This window comes from Lepidochelys kempii, chromosome 6 (genome assembly GCF_965140265.1).
Source record: "Lepidochelys kempii isolate rLepKem1 chromosome 6, rLepKem1.hap2, whole genome shotgun sequence".
Lineage (NCBI taxonomy): Eukaryota > Metazoa > Chordata > Testudines > Cheloniidae > Lepidochelys > Lepidochelys kempii.
In genome coordinates, this window is record NC_133261.1 from 26908752 (window position 1) to 26933397 (window position 24646).

At 45.9% G+C, this 24646-nt stretch overlaps 1 protein-coding gene across 6 annotated transcripts in view; it reads left to right on the forward strand.

Annotated features, from left to right (window-relative positions):
* LSP1 (lymphocyte specific protein 1) overlaps positions 1-24646 on the forward strand; it is an 84661-nt gene that overhangs the window by 37026 nt on the left and 22989 nt on the right. For 2 of the 6 annotated variants that reach the window (XM_073347235.1, XM_073347236.1), the window contains exons 2-5: positions 453-605; positions 6644-6826; positions 23053-23275; positions 24421-24549. In XM_073347235.1, coding sequence (XP_073203336.1) covers positions 453-605; positions 6644-6826; positions 23053-23275; positions 24421-24549 — 688 coding nt within the window. Of the gene's footprint in view, positions 1-452; positions 606-5078; positions 5674-6643; positions 6827-23052; positions 23276-24420; positions 24550-24646 lie in introns of those variants that run through there. The other 4 variants (XM_073347238.1, XM_073347239.1, XM_073347241.1 and 1 more) reach the window with 3 other exon arrangements.

The following is a 24646-nucleotide window of genomic DNA, read 5'->3' on the forward strand; positions in this document are numbered from 1 at the left end:
CATTTTTGGGGAATGAAAAATAGTTCCATGGAATACATTTTGACCAGTTTTATGGGATAGTTAGGTATCCTGTTTTAGTTTTGAATTTCTGGTACAGGCCGTTGGAAAATGGGACTGCCTTGGAAAGAATGGGACATATTGGGCCTTCATGTCTGAAAGACTCTACCATAGACACAGTTACCCATCCCCTAAGAAGCAATCCAGCCCTCTCATACAAGGCCTGATTCTGCAATCCTATTGTCTCATGTTGTGTAGCACTTACACAAGTGGTTTCCTTAGCTTCCAGGCATGCTGCGAGGGTAAGTAAGTGCTCCTTGGCAGGAGTGAAGCTCACAGAATGGGGCCCACCCGGTGCTGTGTTTTCTCCTGAGATTCCAGGACATTTTCCCTTTATTTGCTTCTCTCGGAACTGGCTGCCTGCTTTAAGAATGCATTTCCCTTCTGGTTGACAGGCTGACAGCACAGTGGAGTGTGGAGGATGAGGAAGAGGCAGCAAGAGAGCGACGTAGAAGGGAACGGGAGAAACAGCAGAGGTCCCAGGCAGAAGATGGCTTGAACAACACCGACTCCTTGTCAGAGAGTGGGCTGCCAGTACAGGAAAACCAGTAAGAAGAGCTGGAGCGTAGAACACTCTTCAAACAAGCGCCATCCTAGTGGCAAAAATCTTCACTTTTGGCTCGTGCTCGTGTGGCCCAGATACCACTCACTGTGCTGCTCTGCCCCTGTCTGGTGGTAGCTGGGCCACATATAAAGGTTGATAGGCTTGGTAAAGCCTTGGCTGGCAAGGGAGGGTTTTTTAGATTGATGCTTATGCTTTAAAATTCAGATGTCACAGATTCTATCCCTACTGCCACCAAGCCTTTTAGGGGGACAGTTTTAAATTTTCCTGTGAGATGAAAATGCAGGGGGCTGGGAGTTTAAATGAGGAGAGTTCAATAAGGGTTAAATTGATGTACAAGACCCCAGTTCAGCAAAGTGTTTAGACACATGGTTAATTTTAAGGATAGGCATAGTTCTGTTGAAGTCTACAGAACTTGTTTAAGCATATTAAGTGTTTTGTAGGATCAGGGCCCAAATTAAACAAGAAGTGGAGCTGATTGAAAAAAATAGTGAGAATATTTCATCTGAATTTTTAAAAAGTGTCAGCCAGCTCTGTAAGGCCCTGATCCTGCCACCACTTATACATGTGCTTAACTTCACCACTGATGGCTGAGCACGTGCATAAGTGATTGTAGTATCAGGGCCAAGGCATAAAAACAGCAAACAAAATTGTGGGGAAAACAAATCAAAATTTGTCTGTGAAAAAAAATTTCAGGAAAAAATCTGAATTTATTCATGAAAAAAACCTAATTTTTTCATGAAAAAATGCAGAATTTTTCATGAAAAGAGTTCAATTTTTGTCAGGATTTTAAAACATTTTCTCAAGATTTTTATTTTCAAATTCCTGTGAAAATGTTTCCTTTTTTGTGAGAAGCATTTCATCACTATTTGGAAAATTTAAATATTTCTGCCAGCTCTAAAAAGAAACGTATTTTCATTAAAAATGTAAGATGTACCTTATAATATTAATTGAGAGCATTTCTAGACCACCTTTCATACAAGGATCACAAAGTGCCTTACAAACATTCATTAACAAAGTCTCAAATCAACTTGCTGAGGCAGATATCTCTACTTTACAGATGTCTAGAGGCACAGCAAGATTAAGTGACTTGCCCAAGGCATCAAAGCAGCAGTTACAGTAAAAAAATAGCACCCCCCAATAATGCAAACATTGAGGCCCTGCCCTGAAAAAACGTACACATATGCTTAACTTTATACTGTGAGTGATCCCGTTTACAGCAAGGGGGACTATTCACAATGTATAAAAGTTAAGCATGTGCGTAAGCCTTTACAGGAGTGGGCCTTATGCATGTGTTAAGGTTTAGTAGTCCTATTGAAAAGAGTGAAAAAGACACAGTGAAACAGAGAAGAGAAGAGAAGGGAAGAATAGACAAAAAAGGTGTGTGTGTGGGGGGAGCAACTTTTGGGGGGGAGTAATTAAAGAAAATGTGTTTGATCCATTTGTCATATATGATACAGTGGGGGGTTGACAGTTTCTGGCAATATACAATAAATAGGAACAAAATTCCCAGCTGTATTAAGGGAGGGCCCGGAGGGGAGACGAGACCGGCCCTTCCCAGACCTGACCTTTGGCTCATGGTCATTCTCTTTCTGTTGATAGGCAGGGATTCATTGCTCAGTCCAAGCTCCCATTGATTTTACTGGGAGTTTTAGGTGTGCTAGAAAAAGAGGAATGAATCAGGCTCAAAGCCAAAATTTTGTAACCTGAATGTTTAAATTTAGGCACTTGGAACCATATTTAGGTACCTAAATAAAAGTGGCCTGACCTGCTTGTCAAAGGTGCCGAGCACCAAGAAGTTTTTATTGCCTTCGGTGGGCTTTATGCGTGCTGAGAATTTTCTGAAAAATCAGGACACTTTTACTTAGGCGCCTAAATATGGACTTAGGAGTTTAACTGTAGACAGGCATGTTTGGAGATTTTTGGCCTGAGTGACCAAAGATCCAAGTGTACAGTGGCAGATTAGAAGGTTGTTGATAAACATCAGCCCACAAGGAAGGATGAGAAAGGCGATAGATCACGCAGAGAGGTCTGAGGCATGGTTTACAATTTAAAATAAACCATGGAGAACTAGCCTCACTCATTGAGGATGGGGAAAAGATCGGAAGCTTGTGGGCATCTTTCCACCGGGGCCAATAGAGACCAATGTAACCCATGCTAGGATAGTGTGACTCTTTGTGCCCCTCTGAGGGGCAGACAACATAGAGAGGTTTAGGAGTTTGTTACTAGAGGTGAGCTAGTCCCTTAGCTCAGGCAGTGAAGTTTGTGCTTTTTTGTCTGTTTGTTTGTTTAAGATCCAGAGGTCCTGGGTTCAATCCCCCATACAAATACACATGCAAATATTTGTAGATGGAGAGCTGAGGGTTAGGGAGAGTGCTGGGAAACCTATAGGTATCGTTTAGGTAGGGATGAGCCTGGACCCAAATCCCACATCCAGATGCCCCAGAATAATAGGGGAAGTTTGATAGTAAAATCCATCCTCTCTCAAAACGTGCCTGCTGGCCATCTTGACTTCTGGCTTTTATGGATGAGCCTTAGCCAGCCTCTTTGCTTTGTTATACGCTCACACCGGTAGCACTGAGCTATTGTGCTGCGGTCCATCTGAAATTGCATTTCCTTCTCTCCAGCCTCTTCTGCAGCTGCTGATGGCCACCTGGGCTGGCTTGCTGAGCTGGGGTCAGCCTGCCATTAATCTTCCAAAAGTCTTTGCTTTCTCTTGTGTAAACACCACGTCCCCGTACAGTGACTCACCCCATTCATGCAACTCATCTTTGTGTAAGCAGGCCCTCGTTGTTTCCTTGGGGTGAGGGGCTTTGCACAGCCCCAAAAGTAAATCTGGGTCACATTTTTTTCCCCCAGACAGCTGTGGTGGCTTCCCTGTAGGCCTGGATGCTGGAGTGGCGCGAAGCCATTTAGAATTGAAGTGCGGGAGCGGTGTTATGCCAGCCCCACTCTCACACCTTTTATTTCTCCTCCCTGGTGATCTTGAGTTCTGAGGGGAGTCAGGGGGATACCAGGCTGTGAAATCAAAATTGCCCCAAACTCCAGCCCAGTGGCATCCAACCTTTGCAGCCTGAGCGCTGGGGGTGGTATTTCAGAAAGGTAAAGGAGCTGCAGTCAGGACATTGGGGCAGATCCTTGAGCATCACAGAGGGAATGGGGACCACCTGCCAGTCTCCTGCTGTGGATTTGCCACGGAGCATAGCGCTCTCTCTGTCCCTGGAAAAGGAGGGCATTGGGGTCAGGGAATGACTGGAGTGGGCTGTGCTCTGGCTACCCGCAACTGGAGTATGGCCTTTATCTATGCCTTTAAGGGCTGAGCTTCCCACTCAAGGACCGCTCTTCCCCCAGGCACTGACCGGGGATTCGGAAAACCTGGAGTCTTTTCCTGGCTCTGCCACAGCGTTCCCTGTGTGTCCTGGGCAAGTCACTTCCCCTATCTGTGCTTCAGTTAGTCATTGGTAAAACAGGAACCATACTTCCCATCCTGTCTATTCAGATTGTTAGCTTTCTGTGGCAGGGACTCTCTTACTATTTGTGTGAACAGAGTCGAGCACGATGTCTCACTCGGGGCCTCTAGGAACTACAAGAATAGTAAATCCTAATCCACTTTCACCTGTGACATCACAGATTGTCATTTTATCACTTAGTCAATATGGGAAGGTTCAATGTGATAATGTCATGAAGAACCCTGAAATACGTTCTCGGCTTCTCCACTGGCTGACTACCTGATTTGGGACAGGAGTGAATGCCACCCCAGTTACTGAAGATCCTTGCATTGCCAGGGCCCTTCTGGAGATGTGGGGCATTGTGGGTATTTAAATCTGGGCCTGTCTGTTGTTGTCAGCTGTCACAAGGCTTCTGATAGCTGATTTTTCCCCCCAAAGACTCAGCTGCTGGAGTCACGTGAATAAGAGAATCTCAGCTTTCATTCTTTAAAAAATGTAAGTTTCTAGCCCTCGCGGTTACAGAGAAAAGCTGGAAAATGTATGTAACCCAAGTGTTCCCTTAGGCTCTGAACTCAGAAAACAAACAAGACCCCCCACCACACATTTATCTATTTAAAAAATCTCATTGGTTTTAAGCCAATCTCAAGACTTCTTGAGGCCTAACCCATGATTTTTCTAACATTTGGGGTTGGCCATCATGTGTCTCAGGTATCTCACTTGAAGTCACCACAAGCCTAGATGGTGAAGGAGAAAGGGAAAAGCAATGAGCATAAAATGGGCCAAAGTTGCTCTGCAGCAGGCAGCCATGTGATCTGGAGGAGCCAATCCTCCTTCGACCACCTACCGTGCACTGGACTTCAACTGTGCACTGGGCTTTGTTGTGTCTTTGTGTGAAATCACAGCTGTTGGGTTGCATCAGTGCTTTGGAACATGGGCTGTATATGCCGTGCCAGCAGGGTGATGAAGCTCTGCAGGCTCTTGGCAGTTGGACAGAAGTTCTTCTTCACCTCTTTCCTTTCCTGTTTGGTGAAGGAGGAGGGAATTTTCCCCTCACCAGTGGAAGGATAGGAAATCTTTCCAGAGGTTAAGCTCCTCTTGGTCCCCCTTTCCCCCCCTGCAGGGCTTTTTAAGAAGCAGAGGGACGAGCACTTGGCCGTGCCAAACTACGCTGGCGTGTGGAAGCTCAGCAATTGGCAGTAGGTGGCGTGGCATGGGGGGAGGGGAACTGCTAACATGTGTGTTTTCAGGAGCACTGTAAAGTGCAGTTATGAATCCAAATAGGAAAGCGACTCTGGGAAAATGACACCTATTCACTGTCCGTACCTGCTGCCTTTGGGGCACATCCAGTTCTCAGTGGAGTCAATGGCAAAACTCCCCTTGGTTTTCTTAGCAACAAGGCTCTACCCTCCTGAATCCATATCTGCTTACTTTGCTGGTAAGAGCAAGTTTGTTAAACTGCTACCAGCTGTGAAGAGTCCAGGAAGACACAAAAGAGCAAAGCCTGATTGTGTTCTGCCTCACACATCATCAGTAACAGTTGGTGTCTACAAACTGATCCCAGAACCCTTATTGCTGGCAGTGAGGCATGAAGCAGAAGGCTCGTAGGTAGGTTTGCACTGCCAGATGGGGACCAGTCTATCTAAGCCACTTGTCTGCCCGCCCCCATTACCACAGTTCCAGACACCTTATCATCTGAAATGCATTTATCCTCCCAACACCTCTGTGGGGGAGAGCAGTGCTGTTATCCCCATTTTACAGATGGGGAACCAAGGCACAGAGATATTAAGTGTCTTACCCAAGGCCACACAGGGAATTTGTGGCAGAGCAGTGGATTGAACCCAAGTCCCAGGTTAGAGCCCTAACCACTGGACCATCCTTCCTCTCTCACTCATCCATTGCTGTGCCCATGTGTTGTGATTTACACCACCGCCAAGTGGGTGCAAAGTACTTTCATTCTCATTTGAGAGTGTTTTGCACTCACTTGGCACTAGTGTAAATGGCATACCCAAGCTGCAGGGCAAACATGAATGGGACCTGGGTTCCTAAATGCATTTAAGAAGATTTTACACCAGAGTCACTGGTCTGGCCAAACTGTGCTCAGTGCAGGACCAGAGGAAGATGTGAAGGCACCGGTGGCCTGAAGGAAGCTCTAGCTTATGCTGGGATTTCCTGTGGCCCCATGAGGCTATCTGAGGAGCCAGGAATCACTAGGAGCACAGAGGACAGGTCACTGTCTCTTTTGCCCCAGGAATGGGGGAGACGTGGAATTGCTGTGTTGTTCAGGGATTCCCCTTCTACCAGGAGAATTCCTATGTGGCTGCTCTGTGGTGCTTTCCGAAGTGGTTTAGGCTGCTTTGTGACCTCTCCTTTAATGGAGAATGAGGACGGGTGGGATTCCGGAGACCAGGCCCTTATTGGTCCTGCAGCTGTAACTGTATGAGAGGAGCTACTAGAGGATGGTTGTGCTAGCCAGGTTAGTGCAGAGGGAAGGAATCTGACCAGCATGGGTATCATCTGTACCAACTTTGATCCTTTGTAGTTCCACTGTTCTAATCTTTCTCCTGGTGTGTTTCAGGTTTGACTTTAAGCCCTCAGGGACCTCAGAGCTGGAAGAGGATGAGGGGTTCAGCGACTGGTCTCAGAAGCTCGAGCAGCGCAAACAGAGGTGGGCTGCAGAGGGAACACAAGAGGGGGAGCAAACATGCCCCAGGGAATGGACACAGGCCCAGGAAGCAGCGCCTACTTGCATAGGAGAAAGGTACAGCAGTAAGTGAGGGAGGGAAGGAGAGATGCATAGCTCAGTGATTTGAGCATTGGCCTGCTAAACCGAGGATTGTGAGTTCAATCCTTGAGGGGGCCATTTAGGGATCTGAGGCAAAAATTGGGGATTGGTCCTGCTTTGAGCAGGGGGTTGGACTAGATGACCTCCTGAGGTCCCTTCCAACCTTGATATTCTATGAAGGGGCTCCTCCAAAGGAGGTGGCATCTTGCTGAGGGCAAGCCCAGAGCATTGCTAGTTGGGGGCAGGAGGGTTTGGGCTGAGCTAGGTCTGCAGGAAGAACTAGTCTGACAACTCAGAGGCAAACGTTCAACTCACAATAATTTGTGCTATTGTGGAGAGACAAGCTCAGATCCCAATGCTTTGGTGATGTTTGGAGTCAGAACCAGCTTTCCACAGCACTGGGGCAGATTCTGTGCTGTAACGTACCTCCAGGAGACACAGCACAGAAGGTTAAGTCCAAGGGCAGTGAGGACAAAATTGGCTTTAAGCCACTTCTGCGCCCTCCTGAGTCTGAGCTGCTGCAGGGGCTGAAACGACCTCCAGCATAATTTAGGCAGCCCAGGGAGCTGTTCTAAGTTATGGCAGTTTCCTAGCACTGCCTCTGGCTTGTGGTACCAGCCAGAATGGTGCGTGTTATCGTCCCCCATCCTGCTCAGGGCACCTCCCCCAGCAGTGGAGTTCTCAGGAAAAAGTGGGCAACATAGGGCTATCGTATGCAGCTGAACAGGGTTGAACTTGGGACCTCGGGAGCTAAGTGCATGAGCTGCTACTGCATGAGCTAAAAGCTGTAGGGCCCTTAGCTAAGACTGCAGAGCAGACTCATTAATCTCCCCCTCTCCCTACGTGGTCTCTGTGCCACTAGAGAGCACAGAACACCACACCCAGGAGGTGTGTGGGTTACACCCGTGCCTGGGGAATTCTTCAAAAGGCACTTGCAGACTGCTTATTGTCACTGTACTCTATCAGTGCTGGTTCCTCCCTCCCCCATTAAGAGGGTAGGTCTTTAGCTATGGCTGGGCCTAGGCCCACCCATCCCAGTATCAGCAATAGGTAAACCCCCAAATCCCTCACTTTGCTTCTGGTCCCTATTCCCTTGCTGAGCTGAACCCTGGATCCAAACCCTTCCCTGGGGGATCGCTCATACCTGGATCTGAACATCCTGTCTGAGCCCCATTGTTAGTCTGATGTTACTGGGATTTTTGTCTTAAAATCTCTTAGTCCCTTTTTATCCAGAAGGGTGAGAAGCTGCATAATTAACATTGCATCAAAAGCAGACAGAAATATAGTTTTCTCTGTCTCTCTAGCTGTATTTCTTTTCAAACTTCTTAGCTAAATAAAATCCAAAGCAACATCTCCTCCCTCCTCTTTAAGGCCCTAACCCTACAAACACTCACCCATGCTGAACTTTTTACACAGCACTCATCCCATTGTCTTCAATCATACTTGCAGGACTAGGGCCTCCATTATGAACAGGCCCATTTCCCCCAAATCCTCCCTCCTCTCATGAAGATTTCTTGCTAGAAGAGGCCCACTCTTCTGTGTGTGTGTGTGTGTTTGAGCAGGTATACATGTGCTTTGCCTTTAATGGGGAGGATTTTCTATCCTTGTTGACCAGAAATGTTGCACCTTATTCGCCTGCTCCATCCTGGCAACACTCCCTTAAAAAAAAAAAAAGTGCAACGTTGTTTCTTGCTTGACAAACATAGGCTGTGTGAGGTGAGGCTGCTCTGCAGCTGCTGGAAGAGAGAAAATTGCAAACACCTGTGGCAGGTAAGGCTCAGTGAAGGGAGTTGCCAAGCAGCTGTCAGCTGGAAAGCATTTAAAACCAGGCGCTGGCCCTCATGCAATTTTTTTTTTTTTGAGGGAGGGTGTTGAACTGATGTAGCAAAGGGGTAACCTTGGTTGTTGCCAGCTGCTGTCTTTGTTTGACTCAGTGTGGGTGTGATTTATGGGAACCTGAGGAGGTACCTCACAAACCTGTAGGAAATTTCATTTTGCTTCATATGTTGTGCTCCCTAAAAGCATCTGCTTTTCTACTCCTGCTGATATTGTCACAGAGTAGTTGGAAGCTCTGTGGGAGCTCTCAGGTATGTCATGTGCTCTAGTTTCACCCTGTTTTTCAGCGGTTGTGTCCGCCGTTCCCGTTGAAGGAGTGTAACTGTAGTGGAGAGGACTGTTCCATCTCATTCCTGAGCTGTGGCTGGGATCTCTCCCCTTGGGAGGGGGGAAAGGTGTTTTTTCATATTATGGACATTTGCCACTGTAATGAGCTGGCAGGTAGGGAGAGTTGTGCCCTGCTGGATGGAACTGTGACTTGTGCCATAGGCCCAGTACTGCTATGGGATGTCTACACTGCAGATTTATAGCTCCATGAGCCTGAGTCAGCTGACATGGGCCAGTCCTGGGTGCTCTGCTGACATCTAGAGAGACTGCTGTGAGAACAACCACAGAGTAGGATGGGGGGGGGGCTATTTGCTATTTCAGCTAACCTGTTAGACCTAGCTTTGCCTAGGGGTGTCGGTAGGGGGGACAGGTCTGCTGCTGTAGAATGACACATATCTTTCCCTGCTGCTGAAAGTTGGGTGGGAGATGGTGACTCCACCCCTGTTGTAGGAGGGCAGCAGAGTCTGCAGTTGCTGCTGTTTCAGCACAGGCCACAGTGAAACTAGAGAACCTTTCAGCCCACTTCTTGCAGGGTCCATAGCCGCCATTTCAAGATGCTTTAATAAATATGAAAAGGAGAAAGGGAGAAAACTGCTTCTCTCCCTGTCTCTCCCCTGCCCGTCCCCCACTCTCCAGCGCACTTAAGCTTAAAATAAAATCCCATTGCAGAACTGCTGGCTTCTGGCAAGTCTGGTTTTCACTAAGTGGCCATTAGCACTCACCCACAGCCTGCTCCGAGTGGGTCTCTGCTATAAGCAGCTCTTCTGCCACTGAGTGTGGTTCTATGAACTACTCTGAGTCTGGTGCCACCCTTCTTGGTCATTGTAGATGTACTGGGAGGATTTACCCTTCAACATTGCTGACTGTGGAACCAGTGATGTAATCCAGCTCCCCAAGAGTCTAGCTTGGGTTTTACCCAATGCTCGGTGTATGCAGGCACAGGACACTGGTGCAGTGCTGCGCACTCCCAAAAAGGTGTGATTGTTGGGGTGCTGTTTTTCTCGCCTTAACATTGAGACTTGGGGTATTAGTTAAAGGCTTCTGCTCACCTGGAGTATAACGGTGACTACAAGACACTTTTCCTTGTGAAAACTGACTTTTCAGAGACACGTATGTTGATACAGTCTCAAGCTTGGGGGTGTGACCTACTTCTACTGGGGTACTGAAAAAACACCACCACCACCCACAACGGAGCATGCTTGTTAAGTGTACTACCAGTGCTATCTGCTAACGTGTACTCCTTTAGCTCGAGGGGGAGAGGTCAGTGCTTTAGAGCCCTGGGTTGAATCATGCTGGTCACCTCTGTGTGGGGTGTGGTGGGATTAAAGGGTGCTAATGTACCCACATTATGCTGGCTTTGTGCCCCTGCACAGGGTGCTCTTCAAGAGGCACTGACAGATGCTGTAGCTGGGGTGTGATGTGCCCTGACTATTCTGTAGTGCCGTAGAATCTAGTGACGTACTGCATCAGGGATGCAAGTTAGGGTACCCCTTGGGGTTGCTCTAATGGGGGATGCAGGAGCAGGGAGAGTTAAGCCAGTACTCCGGATCAAGGGATGCAAGCTGTCCCTCCTCTGACTCCGCATGGGGGTGACTTTGACCTCTGCTGTCAGTGTTCTCAAATAATTTTTGTGAGATGTTTAATATCTTGGTGGTGATGTAGCTGTGTTAGTCACAGGATATTAGAGACAAGGTAAATGAGGTAATATCTCTTACTGGACCAACTTCTGTTGTAGCTCAAAAGCTTGTACCTTCACAGAGCTTTCCATCAGGTCTGGGGAAGGAAGCAGTGTGTCTGACCTAAGTACAAGTTAGGACAGATTGTTAAGCAGAGGGGATAATACAGGAGAGACAGTCACTTGAATGGGCAATTGGGGGTTAGATGATTATGCATAAAAGGTTTGAAGTGGGCAATTAAGGATAACAAGCGGGTGTGTTACAAATTGGTGTAATGAGCCAAAAAACAGTGTCTCTCTTAAGTCCAGGGCTTTTGGTATCTAGCAAAGTTATATATTTAAATTCACAGGCTTGCTTTTTGAAGGAGTTGGACAGGTTTCCCTTAAGGACAAGTATTGAAAGATCAAATCTACCCTGCTCCACAGCTGATTTAAATCATGATTTAAGTCACTAGTCAGGAAGACTTGCTTTAATCATGGATTTCTACATAAAAGTGTGTTCTTATTGGTTATTAAACCTTAATACATATTCTTCACAACTCGGAGATGTAGGTTTCACTTTTAGAAGGTACACATTGCACATTTTTTTAAACTGATCTATTTTGAGAACTTTTCAGATTCGTTTTACAGCTATATCAGAAAATGAATGATTAGTTATTTCATTTACCAAAGGTAATTGAAGCAGATATTTATGAAGTCACTGGGAGATGAACTATCTCCAATTCCACAGGTTAATCATTAATATTTGAAAGATTTTCTTGCCATGCTGTGCTAGGAGGAGAACATCACCAGACAGACACTTAAATTGTTTTATTTAACTAAAACAACAATGTTATGTATTCTGGATTTTTTTTCCCCAGTAGCAAACATACAATATTTTAACAAAACAAGTATATGAATTTAGTTAAACATTCACATTAATTTAGTTAAACATTCACATTTTTTAAAATCAGGTTTGTTTTTGTTAAAATTGTGTTAACTAAAATAGTTAAATGAAATATTTAAAAAAAAAATTAAATAGACTATGTCAACCAGGTCAACACAAGAAACTTAAAATATTGGCTTCTGCAGCTAACTCAGTTGTCTTCACCTTCATTTTCCTATTTGTTCATAATCTGGAAAAGAAAAAGCTTTCCTGCTTTTTCAGGTCCTAAACGATTCCTTCCTTTGGAATGAATTAGTCCAAAGGAAGAAAATATTCTTTCTGCATTGGCAGAAGAAGCTACTGCTGTTAAAAGTGAGATTATCACTTCCAACAGCCTCTGAATCCAAGTAGGGTGACCAGATGTCCCAATTTTATAGGGACAGTCCTGATTTTTGGGTCTCTTTCTTATATAGGCTCCTATTACACACACACACACCCATCCTGATTTTTCACACTTGCTGTCTGGTCATTCTAAATCCAAGTGCTTAAGTGACTTCCACCAGTTCACTGGTGTGACTTTCTTTAAAATATCATCAGCAAACATATATTTCTTGAATGGTTCTTATTCCCAAACTGGGTCTCTTTTACGGCCTGCTGCCATTATAGGTTTTCCCTTCTAGTGAGAGAATGGTAGATCTCAAATCAATGAAGGCTACACTCAGAAAGACCTCAAGGCTTCTGGAATATGCCGCTCAAACAGTTTCACTTTTGTTTCTGCTGCCTGTCCCTCCCTTCTCACATTTATCTCCAGACTTCGTCTCCTTGTTCAGATCTATTCCGCCCCCAACAATCATCTATTCATTGAACTTTTAGAAATTTTGCACTTTTAGAGAGAGGTAAGGGATTGACTCTGTGTACACAAATTTGCAGAAGGACAATAGGGTTGAGGTCTGTTATTTCTCACCTCTATATATTTAAAAACATTTTTGCTCTTAACATGTTATCTCTGGAGACACAAATCCACAGTTTGAGAACTGCAAAACTAAGCATCTCTGATGGTGCTCAGTCTAGAAGATACCAAGTCCCATTGGGTAGATAGATTATTTAGGTTAATCTTTCTATACAGAAGCCCCTGGAACCCCATAAGATTGGGTCCCTAATCCATGAACTATTGGAACTCATTTACAAAACTTTTCTTAAACATTACATGAATATTTTGTCTCATACTATAAAATTAGAATTTATAATCCCTATTCCATGATGAGATATCTTTGAGCTATAATGTAAAAATAGTTTTAATGAATATACATTGGTTTTTCCCTCAAAAAGCATTTTATCAAAAAAATCCATTTTAAATAAAAAATCCTTTTATTAAAATTTTAATTTTTTTTTTTTTAAAAAATCATTGATTTTTATCCACCCTGCTGTGGAGTGATTGCTTTGGAAAAGTTTGTCTATGGATGATATGGTGTTTTGTCTTTGCTCATCTTTCTGCATGAGCTCACTGGAATGCAGTGATTTTCTGGCTTCACGCACATAGTTGTTGTGGGGCCACTTGATGAGGTACCCCACATGGTGTGATAAGCATGTGTAGGATCCATCCATTCTGAAAGGTGTGTGTGGGAGGGGGGTATTGATCATTGCAGCAGTGGAGATATCTGCAGGTTTTACATCTCTTCTGGCACGGTTTGGTGCTGCTTTGAGTTGGTATGTCCTGGTCTGTGAGGAACTTGCTTCTGGTGATGAGGTTGTAGGGTTGTTTCGAAGGCCATAGGGGATTTGGGAAAGAGTTCTTTCAGGGTGTGGTCTCCATCAACTGTGTTGTAATTGTTTAATGATACCCCCATATGGGTTTTGGTGTGGAGTGGTAAGTGATAACTATGGGTGGGTCGTCAGTGGCTTCTCTTTCCTGTCTTTGAGCAAGTTCTCCTGGGGTATTAGGGTGGCCCTTTCCATGATGCAATCTCTGCCAGAGTGTCCTTGTTTAGTGAATGCAGTGTTTGTTGTATCCATGTAGGTTCCAAGTAGAGTGACCAGATGTCCTGATTTTGTAGGGACAGTCCTCCTAATTGGGGCTTTTTCTTGTATAGGCACCTATTACCCTCCAACCCCACCCCCATTTTTCACACTTTCTATCTGGTCACCCTAGTTCCAAGACATTAGAGAGACAAGCTGGGTGAGTGCCTCACCTGCCTTGTGTATCTTGTTTAGGGAAGTCACGTATCAGAGGGGTAGCTGTGTTAGTCTGGCTCTGTAAAAGCTGCGAAGAGTCCTGTGGCACCTTATAGACTAACAGATGTATTGCTTAGGGAAGGTGGTTTTAAGTGTCTTTAAAATGCGTGTCTCAGATTTTCTCTTTTGGAGCAAATTCTGTTGTTTGAGTGTTTGGCTGTAGGTAACTTTTTTGCATGTGTGGTCTGGATTGGCTGCTGGATTTGTGGAAGCAAATGTGGTGACTGGTAGATTTCTTGTATATCGTGTTTAGATTAAGCGGATTGTGGTGTCCAGAAAGTTGATGCTGGTTATGGGAGTCTTCTAGAGAGAGTTGTGGTAGAAATCTGAGTGAGTTTAGATTTTCTGTCTGGAGGATGAAAATATTGATGTATCTCAGATACAATATTGGTGTTGCGGTGCATTTGTCCAGAAATTCTTCCTTGAGGCGGCTCATGAAGAGGTTGGCATATTGGGGAGCCATCCTGGCACCCAGGGCTGTTCCAGTGATTTGGGCAAAGTGTGTGTGTGTTAAATTGAAGTTGTTGTGGGTGAGGGTGAAATGGGTGAGTTTGAGTGGATTTCTGAGTTTTTTGTGCATTATCTTGTGTGTACTGGAGGTAAGCAGTGATCCTATCATGTCCCAACTTATATTTAGCTCAGACACTAGTCTCCTAGTAGGGACAGCATAGCATGAAGGGTGGCAGAGTCAGCTTCCCCCTCAGCCCTGACCTGGGAAGCGCTGGAGCATAGTTCTGTCTCTGCCTGACTAATCCTTGGCTTCTCTGTGGAGCCTATCAATTGTGATGTGAACACGGCAGTCTAGAAAATGATTCCTGCTTGTACTGGCCTGAACTTAACCCAGCACATGAAGGTGAAACGTGTTCCAAAGAGACTAGTTCTGAACGCGGCACATCCTGTAGTGACTCTGCTAGTACAGGACAGGTCGGTGCTCTTCCATTAGGTGGGGGTTTACTTTATAGATAGCGGCACTGCAAAAGCCTGTGGTTTGAAGGCTGTGCTACAAACCTTACTTAGATCATAAGATCTGTGGGGCAGGGATCATCTCTTGTTCTGTGTTTTGCACAGTAACTGGCACAGTGGGAAGTGGTTCATGACTATAACTCCTAGATGCTGTAGTAATACAAACATATTGGTGAACATATTTTTAGACCTGAGCACTTTTACAAATGCCAGTGAATTGAGCCTCTCAGCATTGCTGTGAAGAGATCAAGTCTGGGTACTTAAATCCACTCCATTTTTGGCAGAAGAGAGTAGGTGCTGGTGGAAGCTGCTGTATTTACAATTTCCCCCACCCCTCTGGAATCCCAGTAGTTCTGGGGATGGCTAGGGTGGGGTCTCAGCTGTTTGCAGCACCTGTAGCCATCTCCCCTCAAACCTGGTGTGCCGCTTTGGGATGGTATGGGAATGAGACCTGCAAAGAAGGGTCTCACTTCAACGTGCTAGAGAAGCTCCAAAGTAGACCTGAGTTGTTAATTGACGTTTCTGGCGTGGCTGCCAAACTGAAAAACCAGGGGAAATGTTGTTTGGTTTCAAAAACGTTTTCCAACTTGCTAACAAATTCCAAAGTTCAGGCCAGCAAAGATTGTGTGTGTGTTTGCACTCCACCCCTTTGCCTTCAGCCCAGTGATTAGGCCAAACAGGATATACTAGACATAGGGCTGGTCTGCACTGAGAATTCACATCAGCAGTGAAAAACCCACACTCCTGGAGAGACGTAATACACTGAACTAACCCAGGGTGACTGCTGGGTCGATGGAAGAATTGTTCTGTCGATCTAGCTACTGCCTCTCTGGGAGGTGGATTAACTACAGCAAGGGGAGAATCCCTGAGGTTGGAATTCCTGCTCTGGAGCAGGGACTTGAGCTCAGACCTTTCTTCCTCTCTTTGTTCCTCTCCTCCCCTCCCCATACCAGTGTGTGTACAAACTGCCAGTCCGTAGGTTGTTGTGGGTGGGTTGCTCTCAGTCTCTCCTGTTGAAGCTGTTCCACTTTAGATAAATATCTAAATAGTCATGGTGACAAAGAGTGAGGAGGAGTCTCTAGCCTGGTGATTAAAGCACTGATCTGGGAGGTAGATGTCCTCATTCAGATCTTCTCTGATTCAGAGGAGGGGTTTGAATCCACATCTCCTGCCTTAATTACCAGGTTAGAGAGTGGTACTCATGCTCTCTCCTGGGCACAATGAAGGAAAGATTGAGAGCCTGGGTATGTGCAAACTGTTGAGTTTGCTGTCCTCAAATTACCCTTTTTCCCTGGCAGAAACAAATCGGGTCAAATTCACAAATCGTTTGGGTTGACCAAAACGGTATCTTTCACCAAGTAATTTACTTGCCTGAAAAACATCACCATGTCCTACTCCTCTGAGCTAGGAGTAAGGTGACAAAGGGTGGTGAGTCTGGGCCAGATTGCTGTTTCTGCTACAGGGACGCCTCTGCTAGTCCTTTCACATGAACAACTGTTGGGAAGAACCCCTTGGGCGAAGCCAGGCTGCTGCAGTGTCAGCAGCCCGTCACTTTATCTTGCAGTTCTGCAGACTTCACCAGAAGAGAAGGTGCAGGGCAAGTCTGGTTGAACCATTGTCCCTTTCATTCCTCTCGCTGCTTCTAGAAGAACTGGCACTTCCTAATAGAGCCTAAATCCTTTCTCAACTTCCCCTTTCACTCTCTGCCACCTCTTGCTCAACATGCTGTCCGTTACCTAACCTCCACTCAGCCGCTCCATCTTTAGTTGTGCAGAAATGGCTGGTGATAGCTACTCTGGATTCAGGTGAGGGGACAATGCCTGGGATTAAGAAGGCAACCAGGCTGCGGACTTAATGTATCTAATTGTTGGCCTGGCAGCATCAGCAGCCTGCCTGGTTACCAGCTGCATGTGCTAGTATCTAACTGAGGAGGGAGGCGTACATTTGTTCACTGTCTTGTGTTGTGGTCAGTGCCTAGCTGGCCCATGTCCCCTCACCAGAGATTGTTGTATGTTGGTTCTCTGGAACCCCTGCCAACACAATGTTGCTCTCTGTTCTCCTCTCGTGGTTAGGTCAGGTATACAGGTTTAAACCATTTAAGTCCTATACTGCTTTCAAGCTAATGATCTCTGCCCTTCCACTCAGGCAATAGAAGCGCTTAGGCTTTTAGAGCCAGAGCTCCCAGGTTCATTGCTTGTGGATGACCAGTCCTGAGGCATGGCTACATGAACATAGCTTTGTTCAGTAGCAGTGCAGCGAAGAGCTTAAGTGAGGACCATAACATTCCTGGCTCTCTGATAAGCCAAAATATACTTAATTCCAATGAGCAGTTTAGCTGCCTTGCTGGTGGTGGCTGCCTTGGTGCAAAGGGACACTGCGCTGGTGACAGTGTGAAAGCACTGAAGACTATAGACTAGCTTAACAGCCGAAGAACTGTAAAATGAATCCATGAATCACTCCATAGACAGTGGCCTGGCTTGAAGTAGTAGGGAGCACCTGCACTGCCTATTGACTTGAATGGTACCTGTGGTCATTATAATGCTCACAGGAGTGTGAGTACCAGCCTCGGGGCAGACTAGTTTTAAAAAAACAAAACAAAACAAAAAAATCCCCAGGGCACAAGCCTTAGATTTCACCAGCCAATTCCACCAAGTGCAAACTTCTCTGGCCCATTAGCTGCCTTAAACAGAGTCACAGACAGTCCCCTTGGGTACTCCAGTCTGTCTTGCCAATCCAGTGGTGAGCTGGAGCCAGTTCGCACTGGTTTGCTAGAACCGGTTGTTAAATTTAGAAGCCCTTTTAGAACCGGTTGTTCCGCGAGGGACAACCGGTTCTAAAAGGGCTTCTAAATTTAACCGGCCCAAAGTGGCGCCTTAAGTGCTGACTCCATGGGTGCTCCAGCCCTGAAGCATCCAAGGAGAAAATTTGGTGGGAGCAGAGCACCCACCGGCAGCTCCCTGCCCCACCCCCAGCCCTGGTCACACCAAAGACCATGCTTGTAGCCAGCCCTATGGGAAACAATATGAAGATTTATTAAACAGGAAAAGGAAATGAGTTATTTACAAGCAAACTTAGGTAACACAAATGTTAGTTTTCAGAGTAACAGCCGTGTTAGTCTGTATTCGCAAAAAGAAAAGGAGAACTTGTGGCACCTTAGAGACTAACCAATTTATTTGAGCATAAGCTTTTGTGAGCTACAGCTCACTTCATCGGATGCATACTGTGGAAAGTGTAGAAGATCTTATTATATACACACAAAGCATGAAAAAATACCTCCTCCCACACCACTCTCCTGCTGGCAATAGCTTATCTAAAGTGATCACTCTCCTTACAATGTGTATGATAATCAAGGTGGGCCACTTCCAGCACAAATCCAGGTTTTCTCACCCCCCCACACCCCCTACACAAACTCACTCTCCTGCTGGCAATAGCTTATCCAAAGTGACCACTCTCCTTACATTGTGCATGTTAATCAAGGTGGGCCATCCCCAGCAGAAATCCAGGGTTTAACAAGAACGTTTGGGGGGGGGGGTAGGAAAAAACAGGGAAATAGGCTACCTTGCATAATGACTAAGCCACTCCCAGTCTCTATTCAAGCCTAAGTTAATTGTATCCAATTTGCAAATGAATTCCAATTCAGCAGTTTCTCACTGGAGTCTGGATTTGAAGTTTTTTTGTTGTAAAATAGCGACTTTCATGTCTGAAATCGTGTGACCAGAGAGATTGACCTGTTCTCCGACTGGTTTATGAATGTTATAATTCTTGACATCTGATTTGTGTCCATTTACTCTTTTACGTAGAGACTGTCCAGTTTGACCAATGTACATGGCAGAGGGGCATTGCTGGCACATGATGGCATATATCACATTGGTGGATGTGCAGGTGAACGAGCCTCTGATAGTGTGGCTGATACTGTTAGGCCCTGTGATGGTGTCCCCTGAATAGATAGGTGGGCACAGTTGGCAACGGGCTTTGTTGCAAGGATAGGTTCCTGGGTTAGTGGTTCTGTTGTGTAGTATGTGGTTGCTGGTGAGTATTTGCTTCAGGTTGGGGGGCTGTCTGTAGGCAAGGACTGGCCTGTCTCCCAAGATTTGTGAGAGTTATGGGTCATCCTTCAGGATAGGTTGTAGAGCCTTAATAATGCATTGGAGTGGTTTTAGTTGGGGGCTGAAGGTGACGGCTAGTGGCGTTCTGTTATTTTCTTTGTTAGGCCTGTCCTGTAGTAGGTGACTTCTGGGAACTCTTCTGGCTCTATCAATCTGTTTCTTCACTTCCGCAGATGGGTATTGTAGTTGTAAGATTGCTTGATAGAGATCTTGTAGGTGTCTGTCTCTGTCTGAGAGGTTGGAGCAAATGCGGTTGTATCGCAGAGCTTGGCTGTAGATGATGGATCGTGTGGTGTGGTCAGGGTGAAAGCTGGAGGCATGTAGGTAGGAATAGCGGTCAGTAGGTTTCCGGTATAGGGTGGTGTTTATGTGACCATCATTTATTAGCACTGTAGTGTCCAGGAAGTGGATCTCTTGTGTGGACTGGACCAGGCTGAGGTTGATGGTGGGATGGAAATTGTTGAAATCATGGTGGAATTCCTCAAGGGCTTCTTTTCCATGGGTCCAGATGATGAAGATGTCATCAATATAGCACAAGTAGAGTAGGGGCGTTAGGGGACGAGAGCTGAGGAAGCGTTGTTCTAAATCAGCCATAAAAATGTTGGCATACTGTGGGGCCATGCAGGTACCCATAGCAGTGCCACTGATCTGAAGGTATACATTGTCCCCAACTGTAAAATAGTTATGGGAAAGGACAAAGTCACAAAGTTCAGCCATCAGGTTAGCTGTGACATTATCGGGGATAGTGTTCTTGACGGCTTGTAGTCCATCTTTGTGTGGAATGTTGGTGTAGAGGGCTTCTACATCCATAGTGGCCAGGATGGTGTTATCAGGAAGATCACCGATGGATTGTAGTTTCCTCAGGAAGTCAGTGGTGTCTCGAAGGTAACTGGGAGTGCTGGTAGCGTAGGGCCTGAGGAGGGAGTCTACATAGCCAGACAATCCTGCTGTCAGGGTGCCAACTGTGCCCACCTATCTATTCAGGGGACACCATCACAGGGCCTAATAACATCAGCCACACTATCCGAGGCTCGTTCACTTGCACATCCACCAATGTGATATATGCCATCATGTGCCAGCAATGCCCCTCTGCCATGTACATTGGTCAAACTGATCAGTCTCTACGTAAAAGAGTAAATGGACACAAATCAGATGTCAAGAATTATAACATTCATAAACCAGTCGGAGAACAGGTCAATCTCTCTGGTCACACGATTACAGACATGAAAGTCGCTATCTTAAAACAAAAAAACTTCAAATCCAGACTCCAGCGAGAAACTGCTGAATTGGAATTCATTTGCAAATTGGATACAATTAACTTAGGCTTGAATAGAGACTGGGAGTGGCTTAGTCATTATGCAAGGTAGCCTATTTCCCCTTGTTTTTTCCAACCCCCCCCCCTCAAAGTTCTTGTTAAACCCTGGATTTCTGCTGGGGATGTCCCACCTTGATTATCATGCACAATGTAAGGAGAGTGGTCACTTTGGATAAGCTATTGCCAGCAGGAGAGTGAGTTTGTGTGTGGGGGAGGGGCGGGGGGGGGGGAGAAAACCTGGATTTGTGCTGGAAATAGCCCACCTTGATTATCATACACATTGTAAGGAGAGTGATCACTTTAGATAAGCTATTACCAGCAGGAGAGTGGGGTGGGAGGAGGTATTTTTTCATGCTTTATGTGTATAAAAAGATCTTCTACACTTTCCACAGTATGCATCCGATGAAGTGAGCTGTAGCTCACGAAAGCTTATGCTCAAATAAATTGGTTAGTCTCTGAGGTGCCACAAGTCCTCCTTTTCTTTTTACAAATGTTAGTCTTTGCCTATATTAAGTTTTGAAACCTTCTATAATCAGCTTGGTTTGTTTGTTTTGTTCTTTAGGGCTAACCCAGGCTAAGGAGCTGGGGATCTCTTGCTTATGGGGAGGTTAGGTCAGTATAAGAACGTCTCTCAGGGGTGTGGATATTTCCCACACCCCCTGAGCAACTTTGTTTTACTGGTACTGTTGTGTAGACCTGGTCCTTGCCTCCCCAGAGCTGCAGCAGCATAGAGATAGCTAGTAGTTCCCTTTGCTTGGGGTTTTTATCCCCTTCTTGCTACATGGTTTGAGCTGCAAACTCTGCTGATAGGAGGAGTCCACTTGCATGACTGATCTTCACTGGGAGGAGAGCGGAACAACAAGTCTTTTGTCCTCTTGTTGACAATTCCTCAGTTGTTGTAAGATCCACCCGCAGCCTCTCTGGTACTGATGGGCAGCCTCTTTCAACAGGGTCATAACAATTTCTGTAGAAGAGCAGCTCTTCCCATTAATGTCACTCTCAAGTACTGTACAGCAATTCATACAGTATCAGAGGCTCACAATACAACTGCTCCAATATTACATTACAGTATGGAACACCACTATTCAAAGTAAGATTAACGCACGCAGCAACTCACATGCATCCAGTTGTCTAAACGCTTTATTATAAATCTGATACCTATTTGATCAGTATTGACCCACAAGTGAGCCAAATGGATTCCAGCTGTGTCCAGTTGAGAGATGGAGACCTTGCTGTGACCTGGCAAATGGCCCGCAGCTTCAGTCGTTTTAGCACCTCTGGAAAATCAAGCCTTGAGCCTCTTTCTAAATGTGTCAGAGAAATATGTGCAGTGGGTACCCTGGGCTGGAGCTACCTTTTAGAGATGGGCACATGGGATGTGTACCTAGCTTGGGACTAGAGCTGTTTGGAATCTTTGCATTTTGAAAAAAGTTGCGCAATTTTCCTCTTTCTTGCCCTACTTTTGACAATGTAGATTTGAATGTTTGGCTTTGCCATTGCTGGGTTTCCATTCTCCTTTGGCTGAATTCCATTAGGTTTTAAGGGTGGGGGGAAAGATCAGATAGAAAAATGGTATATTAAAAGAAAAAAGGAGCCGCATGGACAGACATGCAGGCAGGAGAGTGAGTGTGTGTGTAAATGGTTCTTGTACCCTAATGAATAAGGCAGACTGTCCTGTAGTTAGAAATCAAATTCTCCTGGAAGATGGCAGGGGAACAAAAGAACAAGGGGGAGAAATCTCCTTGAACTCAAGCTAGTCTTGTCCAACCTCTGACCACACAAGTTAACCCAAATGGCCTCAGAGTTAGAAGGGATCTCAGTTAGAGCCTAGCTGGGCAGCGGAAGTCCAGCTCTGGAGCTCAGGGAGCGGGGGTGGGGATCTCCTCCTGCTCCATACATCTGGAGCTAGACCTGTGGAGGCATTATTTCTTGTTATCTTTGCAGTTGAGACTGGAGCAGGAATTCTGGAGCACGGAGAAGTGACATTTACTTCTTAGGTCTTCCTAGTCTTCCTCCGCAATTACTGTACCGTACTCCTCTCATGCTGTGCTTTAGCCCCAGGCTCATTTCAGATGGGACTTGGCGTCTGACATGAAGGTTGAGAAATTGGAGGCTTGAGGTTTTGAAAGCGCTCTCCTGTCTGTGTAATGCTGGTATCTAGCACTGCAGAAGTTGTTCAGAAGGGAAGTTGCCTCATGTAATCAAGTACAGTACATGGAGCCAGACAAATGTGATAAACCGCCTCGGGCCTGAGCCAAAGCCCACTGAAATCAATGGAAAGGATCCTATTGACTTAAATAGGCTTTGGGTCCAGCTCCTGCTGCTGGAATGAATGTGGACCAGTGGACAGAACACTGGGCTGGGAATCGGAAGACTTGGCTCCTGTTCCCAGCTCTGCCATTGACCCTGGGCAAGTCTCTCTGCCTCCATTTTTTCCCCCTCCCACCCTCAGTCTGTTTCGTCTGTAAGTCGCTGCCCTGAAGAGCTACCTCATACTCTGCTTGTGCAGCACCTGGTGCAGTGGGGCCTCTGTTTTAAGTTGGGGCTTCCATGTGCCACCCCAATACAAACAATGATAAAGGAGTGGACCTGATTTGCCTTCTGTTTTTGAAGGATTTCATCCATGTCTTAGTATAATCTTCCCAAAAGTGTTTGTAATTCTTCTTACTGTTCTACTGACTTGCTCTGCCATGCACTAGCTTCTCATTAAACCAAAACCGACGTGCACTAATGAGTACATCTGTATTTGCACAGTATTTTTAGAGCTCCCGTTGGGCTATTACAATTATAGCTGGCGTTGTAAAGGTATGGGACATCAGATTTTCAGTGGGTTTGAAACACTTCTTTCCCTTCTCAAAGGCTTCTTCCCCTCCCCACCTCTAGGTCTCCAAGACACTCCTATGAGGAAGAGGACAGTGGTCTGAGGGAAGCTGAAGTCAAGCTGGAGCAGGTCCAGCTGAATCAGGAGGGCCCGGAGGAGATTCCCGGGGAGAATGAGGAGATGAAGCAGGAGCCGCTGGAGACAGAGGAGCCTCAGCAACTTTTTGAGGCAGAATGCATTCAAGAGCAGCAGGAGGAAGAGGAGGAGGAGAAAGCTGGGCAGGAGGTCAGAGCAGAAATATTGGATCTGTGATCTCTCTTGGTATGGCTGTGACTTCATGGGGGACCATCCGTGTGGGGTAGACGCATCGCAGCAATGTGTAAAACAGGGCTTGTACTTGTGATACTTACCTATCCCAGTAGCTTAAAGGGTCACACTCTTGTGCGCTCTGCCTTACGATGGTGCAGCACCTCTACCCCGGCAGTTTGCATTGGTATAGCTGCAGCTGTGCAAGCACCCCCAGTTACACATAGCTTAAGTGTGCAGACGCCACTTTCATGTTTACTGGCTCCTTTCTTCTCTCCTCCCTTCTTCCTCCCCTGCTCCCAAAAATCAGTCACTGCACACAATGGAGAACTTAGTGCTGCTCTGACAAGTAGCACCACAAGGCCTGTAATTCTGTGTTCTAATTCTCTGCTGTGGTATAGGTGTTCTGCCTTCTCTCATCATCATTCATTACGGAGAGTGTCACAGGTTCTCCAGTCCTACAAAGCCACAGATATAGGACTCTTAAGGAAATTCTGAACCCGTGTGTTCAGAACCGTGCCCCCCCCCTTTTTTTTTTGTTCCACGCTCTGAGAAGCCTTGGCCTGATCTACTAATCTGAAATTGGGGTCCAGCATTGCTGCCTTCCATCCCCTAGGGGTGTCTGTGCTGTATTTAGTTCAAGGCGTGGTGTGGCCCTGGTAAACAAGGGAGACAAAGCTGGAACTCAAGCTGTATGGAAGCCTGTCTGTGTCACTCTGAGTTGTAATAAACATTTAAGATGGACTGTGATTGCATAAATCATGACATCCCTCTTATTAGGGGGTGGTATGGCTTCATAGCTCCTCAAAATAAATTTAGTTAGTTTCCCTGTCCCCTGCCTGAGAGTGAGGATATATATTCCTTTCTGATGGGGGCTGGGCAAAATTGGTGGGAAATGTCTTTGTGAAAACTCATGCAGAATGTCTCACCAGTTCATTTTGTGACCTTGCACCTGTACAAATATTGTCTTTTTAAATGACAACTGGGAGAATGAATTTTTTACATGTGAAAGAAAGCTCAGTGTCTTTGCCCAAAGTTTAATTTGTGGGGGTGGATCTGACACTTGTTACAGTGGGAGTTTATTAATCGGCTTTGCTCCTGGTCTGCTCATTCTTTGCATTCAGGAGAAAAAGAGGAGGAGGAATGAGGAGGAGGAGACACCAGAAAAACGCCAGAAAGCTCCGAGCACCTCCAGCATGGAAGGGGAAGAGGATGAACAATGTGATGGCCAGTCCCCAGCGAGTTCCACAACGGTACATGCTACTAAGAGTGCTCTGAATCGCAAGTGCACTTAGAGCTGGCCTAAACCTTAGTGAGAGGAGACCTGACTGGTGTGGCTATGTAGGGGGG